This window comes from Pleurodeles waltl, chromosome 6 (assembly GCF_031143425.1).
Source record: "Pleurodeles waltl isolate 20211129_DDA chromosome 6, aPleWal1.hap1.20221129, whole genome shotgun sequence".
Lineage (NCBI taxonomy): Eukaryota > Metazoa > Chordata > Amphibia > Caudata > Salamandridae > Pleurodeles > Pleurodeles waltl.
This window is the reverse complement of record NC_090445.1, coordinates 1,197,387,034-1,197,402,655: the sequence shown is the minus strand read 5'-3', so window position 1 is coordinate 1,197,402,655 and position 15,622 is coordinate 1,197,387,034. Positions and strand designations below refer to the sequence as shown.

At 41.1% G+C, this 15,622-nt stretch overlaps 1 protein-coding gene across 3 annotated transcripts in view; it reads right to left on the bottom strand.

Moving 5' to 3' along the window:
- Window positions 1-9,233: 9,233 nt before the first annotated feature.
- The window catches only part of PDLIM1 (PDZ and LIM domain 1), a 325,465-nt gene continuing 319,076 nt past the window's right edge, over window positions 9,234-15,622 (bottom strand). For all 3 annotated transcript variants that reach the window (XM_069240492.1, XM_069240491.1, XM_069240493.1), the window contains one exon: window positions 9,234-10,683. In XM_069240492.1, coding sequence (XP_069096593.1) covers window positions 10,494-10,683 — 190 coding nt within the window. In that variant the 3' untranslated portion in view covers window positions 9,234-10,493. The remainder of the gene's footprint in view (window positions 10,684-15,622) is intronic.

Below are 15,622 nucleotides of genomic sequence, written 5' to 3'. Positions count from 1 at the left end.
TGCCCCTGGCTTTTCTGAGTGAGGATCTGGACTGTTTCGGAACTTACTGTATATAGAGATTCCCTCCTTGATTTATTAAAGAGGCCGAATGTGGCTACTATTCCTTGGGTTAAACATGTATCAAAGTGGTTTCGTACACTGGGATTGGGAAGCTTCTGAGAGAACCCACATAATCTGGAAAAATCTCACAAGACTATTTTGAAAACAGCCTATTGGTCCTATGTAAGAAACAATTTCATCTGTTGTAAATCTTATGGTCGGTTGAACATTTTATTTATTGATTTTAAGTGGTACCCCCAGTATGAACCGTATTTAGATCTTATACCTGATTTACTGGGGAAGGGCCTTTATATACGCTTTCGCTCTGGGAGTCTCCCGCTGCTGTCCCTTTCAAAAAGCTGGGGATCTACTCTACTTTCCAACCTTTGTCCAGTCTGTCATGGTAGCCCAGAAACTGTTGAACACTTTATGTTCTTCTGTCCTGCATATTCCTTGCCATGGTCAAAATGGATTTGTGTAACATGTCGAGATTTGGGTCTGAGTCAGTGTTGTACAGCATTAAGAATTTTTTTTAAGGTGATACTTCCAACTTCTTAATTCTTGCAGTTAAAAAGTTTCTTGTGGCAGCTTGGCATATACGAAGCCGTTTTTTAAATAATCCCCTATGAATTAATATTAGGTTTATGAGTATTTTAAAGTCATGAAGCTTAAGATTGTATTTTATTAGTTTTCTGTTTTTTACATTTTGTATAAGTTTAAATCTTGAATTAATTGTATTTGATGCTTTGATGGTTATGATGACCGAATAAAGCTTGTTGTTGTTGTTAAAGACTAAGGCCCAGATCTATTAATGCTTTACTCCAGATTTGCGTCGCAAGTGTCCAAACCTGGTGCAAAATGTTTTGGTAGGATTCACTACTCAACGCAAACAAAGATTTGTGTTGGTAGGTTTCCCAAAGTGATGCAAAATTGCTCTGTGTGCTACTTTGAGCCAAGGGCTTATTCCATGTCTGGTGCATAGGTGTTCCCATGTGAGCACCCATGCGTTTTAATGGAAATCTCCATCTACTAACATTTGTAGACAAGGATTTGTACCAAAACCTTACACCTCCTCAAGGCAGGTATGACAAGGAGAAATGTTTTAATTTCTCCCTATTTTCCAATGTTGCAGGTGTGCTGCACTGATTTGAATTATGCATATTCCTGTGAACTCCCTACAGGATAATGTCACTATACTTTAAACAACATGCCTTGATCCTGGATGCTATACACTCCTGGGCCCATATTTATACTTTTTGACGCACAACTGCGCCAACGCAGTTGTGCGTCAAAAATTTTACCGCCGGCTAACGCCATTCCAAAGTGCCATGCGGGCGCCTTATTTATTGAATGACGTTAGCCGGCGCTGCGGACTGGTGTGCGTAAAAAATAAAGACTCACACCAGGCAGCGCCGGCGTAGGGGAAAATGGAGGTTGGGCGTCAAAAAATGGGGCAAGTCAGGTCTGAGGCAAAATTCAGGCCTCAACCCGATTTGCGTCATTTTTTTTGACGCCCAACCTCCATTGACATGACTCCTGTCTTAGCAAAGACAGGAGTCATGCTCCCTTGCCCAATGGCCATGCCCAGGGGACTTTTGTCTCCTGGGCATGGTCATTGGGCATAGTGGCATGTAGGGGGGCCCAAATCAGGCCCCCCTATGCCACAAAAAAATACGGAAAAAAATACTTACCCCAACTTACCTCAACTTCCCTGGGATGGGTCCCTCCATCCTTGGGTGTCCTCCTGGGGTGGGCAAGGGTGGCAGGGGCTGTCCCTGGGGGAAGGGGAGGGAACCTCTGGGCTCCTTCTGAGCCCACAGGTCCCTTAACGCCTGCCCTGACCCAGGCGTTAAAAAACTGCGACCATCAGGCTGGGCGCTGTTTTTTAAGGCCTGCCCCCTCCTGTGCGTCAAAATGACGTCAGAGTATAAATATGGGGCACAGGCCTTAAAGTCATTTTTTTGAAGGGAACGCCTACCTTGCATATAATTAACGCAAGGCTGGTTCCCCCTTCCAAAAAATGACGCACATGGTGGAACTTTGAAGCCCACGGGGTCGGACGTCAAAGTATAAATATGGGGCAGGGTTTGCGCCGATTGTGCGTCAAAAATTTTGACGCACATTCGGCGCAAACAGAGTATAAATATGCCCCCTGGTGTGCAAAGAGAAAAGTGCTTCAAGCTCTGTCCACCTTAATCAAGTTCCTCAAATGTATTTTTGTAAGCCCCACATTAAATTTTGCTCGAACATTCGGAGTACGAGGCGAGGAATATGGATCAAAGTTCTGAGTAATATTTCCGCACCTGATATAATTTCATACCTGGAATTACCAATCTGTATTACAAGCAGGAATTATCCACAGAGATTCGGCATCACCAGGAAGTGGATGAAAAAAGCCAACAAATATGCTTTTTCTGCCTGTTGGCTTCCATGCAAGTGCGGAGGAAACACATCTGACAACATCATTACAAACCATCCAACTGTTTACAATGGTCCCGGACTGCATGAGAACATTCAAATTCAGAGCCTTGGAGCTGCAGGTTGTGAGAGGGGTGGCGTGGCGTTTGGGCCACTTGCTCCAAAATTTCATGTAGAGGAAAGATCCAGCTACAGGGTACAAAAAAAGCAAATGCAGTCTCCCTCACCCTGGGACAACTGAAAATTGCAAGCAGAGGTTTTAAGACTCCAAACCTCATGTCCAGGACATCTTCTCAAAACAAAGTACTAAAGCACAGATTTACTAACGTTTATGCCAGGTTGTGCGCATTTTTTGCGCAGGAATGTTGCCTGAATATAATGCAGAGTAGTGATTCGCATTAATTTATGTCAGTGGGATGTTTCATGGGTGGAACAGGGGTGCTCCCCTGCAACCACCCGTGGTTTGTGATGCAAAGAATATTAGATAGGGTTTTGCACCACAAAAACAACTCCATTTCGAGATTGGAGTAAACTGGGACAAAATGCTTTTAGTTGTCAAAACCTTTCTGACTTATGTGTGCTGCACACCACAGCACACATCCAAAGTGGGAAGTTTTAAGGTTTGACTAGACATAGTATTTTGTACTGGAAGGGTACAAGTCAAGTACAAAACCTGTACTAGACAAGACACAGATACTTTTGCACTATAGTGCAGAGGTTTGTGCGCAGTGCCAGCTGACCTGATTGTGTGCCAGTGCTAGGGAGAGAGCAGGACAGTGCCATATTGTAATAGATATGCAGTTTCATGCTCTTTTCTTTTCACACAAAGCAGCACATCAACGTTGGTTGTATTGACAGAGTGAAATCTTTGTAAATCTGCTCCTGAGTCTTGCAACTGGCGGAGAAGCTACTGCACAGCTGAACGTGACCCCCTGGGAGGAGCAGATTCAGGGCATGATAACACTGACTATTGTGAGGGCACTCATTGCGGGGCTCAGGCAAGAGGAATTCGGGAGCCCAATGAGCGCATGGCATTTTTCACTATGCCTGTACTTGTGGCAATGAACACACTGCAGGCATATTTGGCATGTGCAGTAGGAAAGACTGATGTCTTGGGTTCTGGTGCAAGATTGGCTAGTGTTAAATATGTAGTTGAATTAATGTCATGATTCAATGGAACACTTGGTACCACAAAATGCAGTGTTTCCTCGAAGTAGAAGAGATAGGAAGTTATGGCAGCAATGTATTGCATGGGAAGGTATCACCAATGACAAAAAGGGCAAGGAGGGCCTGTAGGTGACAGTCCATTGAAATGAAGGGGCACTTCATAGTAGGGTGGTAGCGTAAACCTTTCTTAGATATATCTCTATAGTCAAAAAGTATTCATGCTGTAAAGTCACATTTGTTGCATGTCACAAGTTACACGTGTCATGTTAATAAACAGTCACCAGCACCGTTGTCTCCAGCTCTGCGCAACCTGCTTTTCCATTTGCCACCCACCCACGCACCAACCACCCAAACCGTATTATGCCTTACTGTCTTAGGGTTTATAACCACAGCACCACAAAAGTATTGGAGACAAGTGTGCCTGATTTTGACTGCTACTTCAGTATCCCAACATACCTCCACTACTAGAAGGACCTCAACTACAATCTATGTTGCCATCACATCTGCTTCCATTTCACAAATGGATGTCTTTGTGGCACTTGGCAATTGTGCTTGTGTGTCATGAATAGGTCGTTTCACAATTTTTTGGGTGTGAATGGGCGTCTTTAATGGTTTGTAAATGTTACCATGAATTCGGAGCCAGAAGACGACTTTGGAGAAACTGTGTAGTAATTCCATTCCACCTGACTTGTAGTCAAGCTCCTAGAGGTACTTGTGCCACGGGTTCTTCAAACTGCCCATCTGTATGTCCTGATATTTTCATTGTTACCAAGCTCCTCGCACCCTCTGTTTCTTTCCTCATACTCAGGCTCCACAAGCTCCATTTACCCAGGCTCCTCAAACAGTATTACTAAGTATTCTTATTTCCTGATGTATTTCCACGTATCAGAGGCTCCTTGCACATATACCCTAAGGCCCTCAATGTCTGCCCATGTGCCCCAAACTCCTCTCTAGCTGAGGTCCATAGCTGCATATGTAACTAACACACGTCTTCATTACACTTATGAGGTAAATGGGAGTGGCAATACCAAATCTGGATTTATCATTACCAACCAGTAATTCCATACACAATGGGTGCTCTGGTATCGGAATTACAAGCCCAGACAGTGCATCCGGTATTATCTACTGCCAACTGAGCCTGGTAATTCCAGACCGAGAAATATTGGTCCTGGAAATACTGAGTAACAAGTTGCTTTTGTCTGGTAACACACGGCCAAGTATTACTGTGCAAGTATAGAAAAGTGCACCAAAAAGGAAACTCATTTTCAAGAATAGCCAAAAAATAGACTGACTGGAGAGCATTCCTCACCATAGTCAAATGTATTTGCAGCATTTCTTGCTCCAGAGCAAACAGCGCAATAAGCTGCCATTTTGTAATATCTGGAAGTGCGGTGCATTGAGGAATAGAACCTCAATTATATCATGTTTAAGGTCGTTATTCGAGTTTGGTGGACAGGATACTCGGCCACAGACGTGGCAGAGTATGCTATCCACCGAAATGTCAATGTGCCTGCTCTATAGACTCTGCCAACGCATCAGGTTTTGGCTGGCAAAGTCCTCACTGACAACTTCAACCGCCAGCCCTATGACCATAGGACCATTGGTTTAAGTCCCCGAAACCATCCTTCCTATTTAGGGTGGAGTTTCTGACATACCTTTTCCCTTTTTAGTACTGCCATCAAAAGCCTCAACAAACTCCTGCTTTCTGGGTGTTTTCTTTAAAACAAAAAAAAGTTGTCTGAGTGGCCGCTGGAAACATGGAAGCTATTTACCAAAAACTTACAGTGCTTTCAGCAGATCTGCAGTGGTGATAACTACCCAGAAGGCAAACATATCTCCCCCAGGCAGGTGCGGCTCCCTAAATATGGTGGGCCATTACCTGCCAGCGCGACAGAGACTGTGAACCCCGCCTCCCTGGTGGAAGAGTGGGACGCCAAACAGTGAATAACCTCCTCAGGGCCATTTTCATGTATGTTGTGCTTGTACATTTTGGCATGTAAGATAAAGACGTGGTTCAGCAGTACTAGACATCCAGAAAGTGGAACCTACATGTTTATATCAACGAACAATAACTGCAATCTTCCAATAAGTCACTGCGGGGGTCACCAACAAAGGTAATACCTAGGGTTTTCATCAATGATGACCAACTGAAAATTAGGGGTGTTCACATGACAGCTATTGTTACCAAAACACACACATACATCGAAACACACACACATTGGTTCCTAGTGGAAGACCAATCTCACATCAAATGCAGCTTGCACAGAGTGCAAGCACATATGTCATTATTAAAGGTGTACCCAAGGTAGGATGGAAATATCACCTATATAGGGGAGGAGCAGTGTTGCTTGTATACTGTAGCTGAGTAGTAGAAAACTACAAGGGGAAACACCTCCTGGTACACAGTGACATTTCTGCCCCTAACAGTCGTACGATAACTGACAGTATAGCCATCATCCTTGCCTCAGATATCACTGCTTGCAGCATAATATGAGACATTAGGCAGAGACTCTCAGTGCAAGCAGAAAGAAAAGCCTGTACCTACTCCTCAGTGAGTCTATTAAGTTGCCAGCTTAAAAGGGAATTCAAATGCATTGTGGGGAGTTTGGATAATTCTGAGGCCAATGTGCAGGCCTGACAGCACTGCAGAAATGAATGCAGTACTGGTGACCTCTTATAAGTATAGCATGAGAGGGTCAAATTACAGGAGATCTTAGCATTGGGACTGGATAGTGGCACGTAGTCTACTTGATGAAGGTAGACAGGGCACAGTATTATGAAAAGAGAAACATGGAAGCAGCTAATAGTGGACCATCAGCTTATAAATGCTCCAGGGAGAGGTAATCATTCTGGACCTTAAAACACAATTGCCTGAGGAGAGCTTGCCATTAAATCTGCACTTTGGGCACACACACAGACCTGAATTGTAGAAGCTTGGCGTACAGATGTTGCCTGGTGCCAACTGGCCATGGCCTAGACAACATCACTGCCTCCAACCCCTTTCCTTCCGAAGGCTCCCAAGCAAGTTTCATCCATCAGGCCTCAGGAACTGTACAGTTCCCTAGGGTTGGTCAGACCTTGGCCAAGAAGACCCGAACGCTATCCTTGGTCTTGACTCTGGTTGTTAAAAAGCTGGGGTTACAGTGGGATTTAGAAATGAGCTAGGAAGGGGCATATATTGTGTACATTTAAGTATTAGTGGAAGTAGGATGGTGCTGTGACAAGGCTAGTTGGGAGTTGGAGTGGAACATAAAATGCTGCTACCATGGGCACAGATACTGTAGTTATTACTTATGTTTCTCCTACCTTGATGGAATCCTGATTTTTCTGAGGCTCATTAAAACAGGAGTAGAACCAGGGTAACAGGCACAGTAATAGATAATGAACAGTTTGGCATTATGCGCCATATGCAAGTTCATGGTGGGTTGTATTTTCCCACTGTTTTAAACCTGCTCAGTGACTCCTGGAGGTGCAGTGTCACAAGGGTTCAGACTAACAGTCCAGTAACATTTGAGATAGAATTTTATATCTTGGGGTCTCAAAGGAAGACAATGTACAGTGGCACTAATCTGGGAAGGGCTGTTAACATCCGACTTTCAAACTCTAGGCTGGACCATAACTTGCCCACTGGACTATGACATCCCCATGTGGCAAGGAAATTACGTACAGCCAGAATCCTATTGGAGGTGGGAGAAATTCTAAATGCCTATACTGAGTTCCACTGCATACCCAATGGCAGTCAGTAATTGCTGGATGCTACCCATCCCCAGTAAGTACATTGTCAGAACAGACTAAGCTCAGGCGTTCGGCATCCCTTAAAGAGCCAAGGCCTTTTCCTGTGTCATGCCTTGATTTACCTTCTACTCTGAACAGGTGCAGCTTTTCAAGGTTAATCATTATGGCAGCTTCACCCGCACTTGTAATAAGGTTTTTAAACCCTGATCCAGTGTTACTTATAACTAGGCTGAGTGAAATTACCACAGAAAGTAATGCAGAAACACTGCTAGACATTAACTTGTAATCAGGGCCATAGTATTCATCTGTTTTTGTGGTAGAAGAACCTGCAGCAAGAGGCTTTTGGTACACAACCACCTCATGCTCCATGGCAATGTGTAACACTGTTAAAGGATTTATTCGCTTTTCAATGCATGTTATATTAATTTCAATATGTATCATGTTCAAATTTAGCACTTAATATAAATGTGAAAATACCACATTCATTTAAAAGTTTTTATCATCATTGCAATGCATGTCAAACTCATTTAAAACTGGGTCATATTTATTTAAACATGAGCCTTATTCCATTTATGTCATGCCACATTTATGCCACAGGGTTTTTGTATTATCTTCACCAAGTGTGATATTCATTTTAACACACAGCCTATTCATTTTGATATGAACCCTATTAATTTCAACAGGTGCCATATTCATTTCAACACATGATATTCGTTTCACTATATGTCATATTAATTTTAATACTTGGCATCATCATTTCAAAATGCGTCATATTTATTTCAACCTTTGTCATGTTTATTTTAAGGTGTTGTATTAACATCAATATGCCTTGTATTAATTTCAATGCATGCCATTCATTTTAACCGGTTATATTTATTTAATTGTAGCTCATTTTTATTTTGAGGCATTGTAATGCTATCAGTATTTATCCACCGATTCCATCTTGACCACCAACTCCATTTTGTGCTTAGCTTAGCTTCAAATGCCATCACATCGGGGGTGCAGGTATTTTTCCATGCACAACTAGCTCTCTAAATTGAACATGTTTTCACTCTTCTCACCAGAGAATGGAACATTACATGGGGGTGGGGTGGAACAATGTGAGTGTACAAGGATGATGATGATAATGTTTATAGCAGAGAAGGGTATGGCTCTGTCTTGGAAATGCACCATGGATCTGGCCATTCCTTTTGTGTGTTTTCAACACTGACCAAGTGCAGCCAGGGCTTGAATTTCATAACTTACTTGAAGGGAGGGGGAAGGCTACCAGAACCTTCCTCTTGAGTTTGTTTAAGGTATTTAAGGTAGGTAAACTTGGTGTTGAGGCAGAAAGACCTCAATTCTGAGGGTGGATGCATCGCTAGAAAACCAGAGTCCCATTGGGAAACTTTCTCCTGTCACAGCTGTCCAGGGTTCCACAGCTTGATGTTGGAAAGGACAAGCATGGTGTTGGATTCGATCCCCATGGTGATGCATTTTTAATTATCTAGATGTGCTGTGTGCATGCATATATATATATTTCACTGTATACATTGTTCTGCTTATTATTATTCAACTACTGTGATTATTTTAGTATCTGCACATGTTTTGCTGCATTCAAGTAAAATGCTCACATTAATATTTTTATATACTTTTGTTTGAGACCTAGGAAGTGCCTTAATAAATTAATGACTAAGAGTGCAGCATTCTTTTGCCTTGTTCCCTCTTAGTTTGAAGCTAAGTAGAACAGACATGTCAAATTCTTTTTAAGGGGAATCTTAATATTTTCAAAGCACACAATATTCAATAAATCACAATTTATATTAGCAAAGGACACAATTTTAATGCATGTAATATTTCTTTGTAGAGGGGTCATATTAATTTCAACACATTAATCTTTTCAATGTACTTTATGTATATATATATATTTCATTGTTGGTAATGTCCCATTCATTTCAATATAGATCATGTTGATTTTAGTAACTATCATCTTATTTGTTTCATGTAATTTCAAAACCGTTCATAATAATTTCAACACATGCAAAACAAATTTCAGAGCGTGCTATTCTCCTTTCAATGCATTCCATTTTTGTTTCAATACATACTAATTTCAGCCCATCTTATATTCACTTGATCTTTCATGATTATTTGAATTTGGCTTAGATACATTTCAACATGTTGCGCATTCATTTAAATGTGTGTTATATTACTTTTAAAATGTGTTGCAGTTATTTTAGTAACGCGTCATATTAATTTCAATATGGGTCATATAAATTTCAACACCAGTTACATTTATTACAATAGGTATATTGTTCATTCAAGTTGTGTCATACTCTCTTCACCATCTATAACATTAATTTCAAAATACATTTATTTTAGCATGTGTCATTCATTTATTAAATGTTAAATTAATTTCAGTACATCATATTGAATTCAAGATGTATCATATTCCTCTTAACAAGTCAATTACCTTAGCAAAAGTCATATTCTTTGTAATGCATGTAATATTCACTTCAGTGCTTACTATATTCATTTCATTTAGGATAGGACCATATTCATTTTGGTACACTTCATATATACTTTAGTAGATGTCTTATTCCATTAGGTGCATGTGTTATTCATATCATTCACCAAGTAATGTATTCCTTCTGCTGTTTATCATATTTGTTTTTCTACATGGGGTATTATTTCTGTCAAGTATATTTGTGTTGAGACACATTCATTCTGGTATGTGTTCTATTAATTTTACTCTGTGCTATGCATTTAAGGAGCCATCACATTTGTAGAACTGTTTTGTTTACATGAATGCTTCCCATAATACACTGAGCATAACAATACACACAATTGTGTTTGCAGCATGTAGTTTTTTGATTTAATTGGCATCAACAAAGTAGCATAAACATGTTCTTGTTTACTTAAGTTTTGATTTGCATTGGCAGTTTACATTCTAGAAAACATGATACAGTAAGAACATTCAAGGCACACCTTTTTGCTTTAATATGTGTTTTGGACTATACAATAGTGGCATTTAAGAAAAATAGAGTTATGATTAATATTTCCGTAAACAAAAGTCAAGCTGAGTCCTCATAGATAACATTTCATGTGTAATTCTCCTTTTGAAAAGTTGTGTAAATATTGCAATATATGTTTTGCCATTATTTTGCTGGAAACACAGTGACCACATCATAGCCTTCTGGTGGAGTCATACGTTCCCTGGCATGCTTCTCGCAATAAATGTTGTCTTCCACAAAGAAGTGTCCTTTCTGCTTGAGGCTGACATCGCAGTCACTGCATACGTAGCACTCTGGATGGCGTTGCTTGTCCCTTATCTTAACAAAGATACCCCTGCAAAAATCAATATTCAACTGTGAGATACCTGTTGCAGACAAGACTGCATGAAACAAAACAAGAATGATGACTGATGTAACACACCTTGGGCTCCATGCTAAAGCAACATTAGTGTGATAGTAGGTAACCATATTAGGGCACGACTTCAAGGAGGGGACAATTACAACTACAGTATGGGACTGTTTCTACGGGAGGGTTATCGCATAAAATGGCAGTATGATATTTTGCCAAGGACTCCGAATACCCTTGCACCTTATAAACCAAATCTGGCCACTTAAGACTGATTCACATATTGTGAGACTAATAACAGTACCATTTTCTGTTTTAGAACACTTTCAAATTTGATTACATTACACAGAAGGACCTAAGCAAAACATTCATCTTTGTGGTATATAGTTAAGAAGCAACATATTTATAATTTGTTGGCATATTTATTTTTGTTTGAAGTGATACTAAATGACCAGACATTGTCGGCTATTTATAACAAAAAAAAGGCATTTATCACCCTGCTACTGACACATGTGCATTATATCTGTATTTCAGATATTTTATTGACTGCAAATGTTGTGGCTAGTGTTGTAATATTTTGAGTAGGACCACCTTGTAAAAAAATAATCACTGTACAGGTAGTTGGGGTACTTTATAGCCATTTAGCATTCACAGAAAGCATAGAGGTGAATTCTGACTGGAAGGATTTTCTGGCATAATTAGACTAAATTTTAGTTAGCTTACTTTTGTTAGGACCTACTAGTAGTGTAGTGGCCATGGGCAGTTTGAGGCCACAATTGATGATCAGCCTTTGAACTGAGGTTGTCTTCTCTGATTTAAGGCATAGTAGTGGGTCTATCTATAGGTTCAACTCAGAAAGTAAGGTAGACACCTCAACAGCATATCTAAGGAACCAGAACAAAAAGGCTATGGTTCAATCCAAAGATCATCAAGATAGTCTGTGTGTAGAGGAAAAAGTCGGTCTATGTGGTTAACCAAGAAGCACCTGAGGTGCAAGCCAAGGAGTATTACACATCACAGCAGTGAGTCTATGAGTCATTTCAGGCAGTCTATCATGTAATATTCACTTTGGGCCTATGATGTCAAACCAGGAAAGGTTATGTTCCAAGACTAGAATATGAAATGTTCCATATAGTAGTGGGTATATGATGCAACCCAGAGGTGGGTAAGGTGTACCCTTGAATATTAAATCAATAATCCATAATAAGACCCTGGAGCCAACCAAGATATAGTTAAAATTAAACCCTTGAATACTAAATAAATAACACATTTTTGAACTCGAGGATCAACCAGAAGTGGTTTTGGTGCATACCCATGACTGCTGAAAAATAGATACAAATTTACTGGGCTATGGAGTCAACCTAGAAGTGGCTGCAGTGCAAATCAAGGAATACTAAATTAACAATACATCAGTGAGTATATGGGTGGGTTTCAAAGGGCTAGGAGGTCAATTAACTATACTAAATTAGACACCACAGATCTGGGTCAATGGGGGCTACCAAAGGAGAGGCTAAGGAACAATCTGAGGGCCATTAAAGTAGATATTGCAGGAATGAGTATGGGGCAACACAAAGACTACGGACATGCACAGCACAGTAGTGTGTCATTGGGTCCCTGAGATGGTGTAAAGAAGCTCTCCTCTATTGTCAGGTTTCTGTAGAAGGAAAGTATTAGATTCAAGAAAAAGGGAGAGTGTAAGAGCTAGAAGTTCAAAACAGAAGGTAGCGGGGTAAAGAACAGCAGTTCTGGCCTTTAAGGTCCTAAAAGGCCTAAGCAGGGAAAAGGTCACAGGAAGATGATGGCCCTAACCAATCTGCCTTTTACTTGGAATCCCTAGGAGAAGAGGGAGATATGGTGGCCTAGTCGGGTTGCCTCAGTCCTTGGAAGGTCTAGATTGGGGTGGCCAGTGGATAAGGTGAGAGGGAAAAACTGAGAAAGAGAAAGGATGACTCGAAAACTGGCGAACACAACAGTGTTTGCATAGATTTCAATATGACCAAGCTTCTATGTAAATAATAATGGTGTTATGGTTTCTACTACATAGTCTTATAAATCACAACTGTATTTTACTTAAAACGTAATCGAATTTAGAAGTTTCATTCAGCAGAGCATCAGCTGCTTATTGAGGAGGAAGGCAGAAAAAATAGTTTTGAAGACCAAGTGGAAAATAAGTAACATTTTCATATTTAAAATTTAGACAATCATTCAAGCATTATAGTACAAATGATTAATGCTTAGGGATAGCCATGTCCCAACATAGTTAGTTGGGATACCTGGAAAAATTACCCAAGTGTGTACACAGACTTTTTAATATGTTTTTCAGTTGGCTCCTTCCAAGAAGTGTCGAAAGAAGCAGGGATCACTACTAAAAACACAATGATTGATCTTTTTGTTTGTAACAGTTATAGACTAATTATTAGCATTCTTTTTCACTAAACGTTTTATTTACAAAAAGGCTGCATTCCACTTCAAGAGTAATTGGAGCTGAATGCAAGGTTGTAGGATAGCCAGTCAGGTTTCAGATCAGGTAAATGCCCCAAGAAAAGCATGGTGCATGTTCAGAACTCTATACAGACATCCTGGTTCGGGGTAATCCTCATGAGCTTATACTGCTTGACTTATCAGCAGCATTTTGAACCTTGTATCATCCTATTAAAGTGGCTGGAATGCTTGCCCTGGCAGTGACCGAACTACAAGAGTAAGACTCAGTTATTACCCTTACGATACATGCCTGATGCTCTTTGACATACCCCAGGGGTCTTGTTTCCTCTTGTATTTAATATGTACAGGCATCCTATGCACGATCTTCTTCATCAAGCGGGTGCTGTACTTTAGAAATATAATACCAAATGATAAGGTAACCCAATATTCCCCCAGAACTGGGTTATCAAAGTTACAATATACAAACTGTTCAAGGAGGAATCATTTACATTTTTTATCAAAATCATATTATCAACTAATGTTCTAGTCAAAATATGGACTAATTCTGTATAAAAATCCAATGACAGTGTGTTTAGTCACAAAAGTATCAAATTTGTGTATTTATCAGGTTTTCCATGAACTAAAGCAACAACCGGGCACAGAGTTTTTTTTTACATATATCTAAAGCACAGGTAACCACTCCACTCCCACTACGCCCACATCAAGAAAACACCTGGAGGGCACCAACTCACTGACAGTCAAATATAAAAGCAAGACATTAATCAGTCCCATATGATGCCACATAGGCAATCAAGATATTTTATAATACATTCCAGCAATTAATGCGATATATTGTGTCATGGGGGTATATAGTCAACGTTTCGGTCTCCCGCGGCTCAATCAGTCCTTGAGACCATTCTCAGGACAAAGTGTCAGGAAAAAATCAATTACCACACAATTACCCATACAGAAGTCATTTGCATTTTCTGGAATGGAGCGGACTAGTTAGCCGTTCGGAGAAGTATTGCGCAACAATCATGATGATTGGTTACCATGGGGAACAGTGGTGCTACTCGTACTTCCTGGAGTAATAGAATGGAGAATGATCATGGAGGTGCGCGGTCCCCCGGGGAAAAAAGCCCCCCTCAAGTGCTCATAGAAGAGGATGGCGCAATGTCACTGGCCTCTACTGGAGCACCGCCAGACGTGATGAGGGCAGAGGTCGCACTGACAGTTTCACCAACATAAGTTGACTCTGAGGCTTGAAGTGTTGCATTGGTTTCGTAACAAAAGGTGGAGCTAATTATTATTGTTTCCCTTTCTACAGGATGGACTACTAATGGGGCGAACTGTTATGCATGGGCCAGACATACTTATAGTAATACATACTTGTGTGGGGCTACATTTTAATAGGGGAATTAATGATGCCTCTCCACATGTTGTGGTAGGATATATTTGAGGTCTTAGTGATAAGGCTGTGGGTTCTGGCAGCGGGAACAGTATTGGATTCAGTATGGTGAGTTGTTGATATGCCGTTCATTCAGGGTGGCGGGAGTTGAGTTTGTTTACCTGTATTATGACTCCAGGGTTGGGAGTCCCTTGTTTGTTTTTCAATGCATAGCTATAGACGGCACATTGGCTCCCTTTGGGGCAAAGTGTACGAGGTGAGGGACTGGCCGGGCGAGCACATGGCTGACCAGTACAATATTATTACATGGAATGTCAGAGGGCTAAGGCACTACTTTAAGTTCTACAGGATCCACTCCTTCCTTAGATGTCAAAGTACAAATTGCTTGTCTTCAGGAAACTTATCTTATGGGCTCAGAAACGCAGAAACTGGGCCAGAAGTGGAGGGGTGAATTATTCTCAGCCTCTTACTCTTCATACGCCAAAGGAGGTGGTTGTCTGAGTGGCTCTGGGAGTCCCCTTCAAACACACCTTCAGCAAAGCTGACATGAAGGGGCGTTATCTATTACTGCAGGGTCCACTGAGTGGCCGGGAAATCATTACACTGAATTTGAATGCTCCTAATGTTGGTCGACACCACTACAGTAAAAAGCAGGGGCTTTTGAAAAACGATGTGGGCTTACCCATACTCTAGCAGGGGATTTCAATTGCATATTGGATGGTGAGGAAGATCACCACCCATCCAGGAGGGACACCAAATCCATGATGGTGGGAACACTTCAGGCAGCAATGACTAATCTTGGTTTACTGGATGACTACTGGTGCTCTCCATTCAGGGGTTCGGGAGTACACCTGGCATTCACTGACACAACACATACAGCAATATGAATCGGTTCCTGGTGGGAGGCATGGATCATACACAATTAGCTGCAGTGCGACACCCAGGGTGATTTCTTTCTGCTCATGCCCCAGTGTTATTGACACTTCTATGGGGGTAACACGCAGGCGGAGTAGAAGTTGGTGAATACCTGCTGACTTCCTGGCAGACACTGCTTGCCAGGGAAGTCTTGTGATGTCCTTGCAAAAGTATATAAATGAG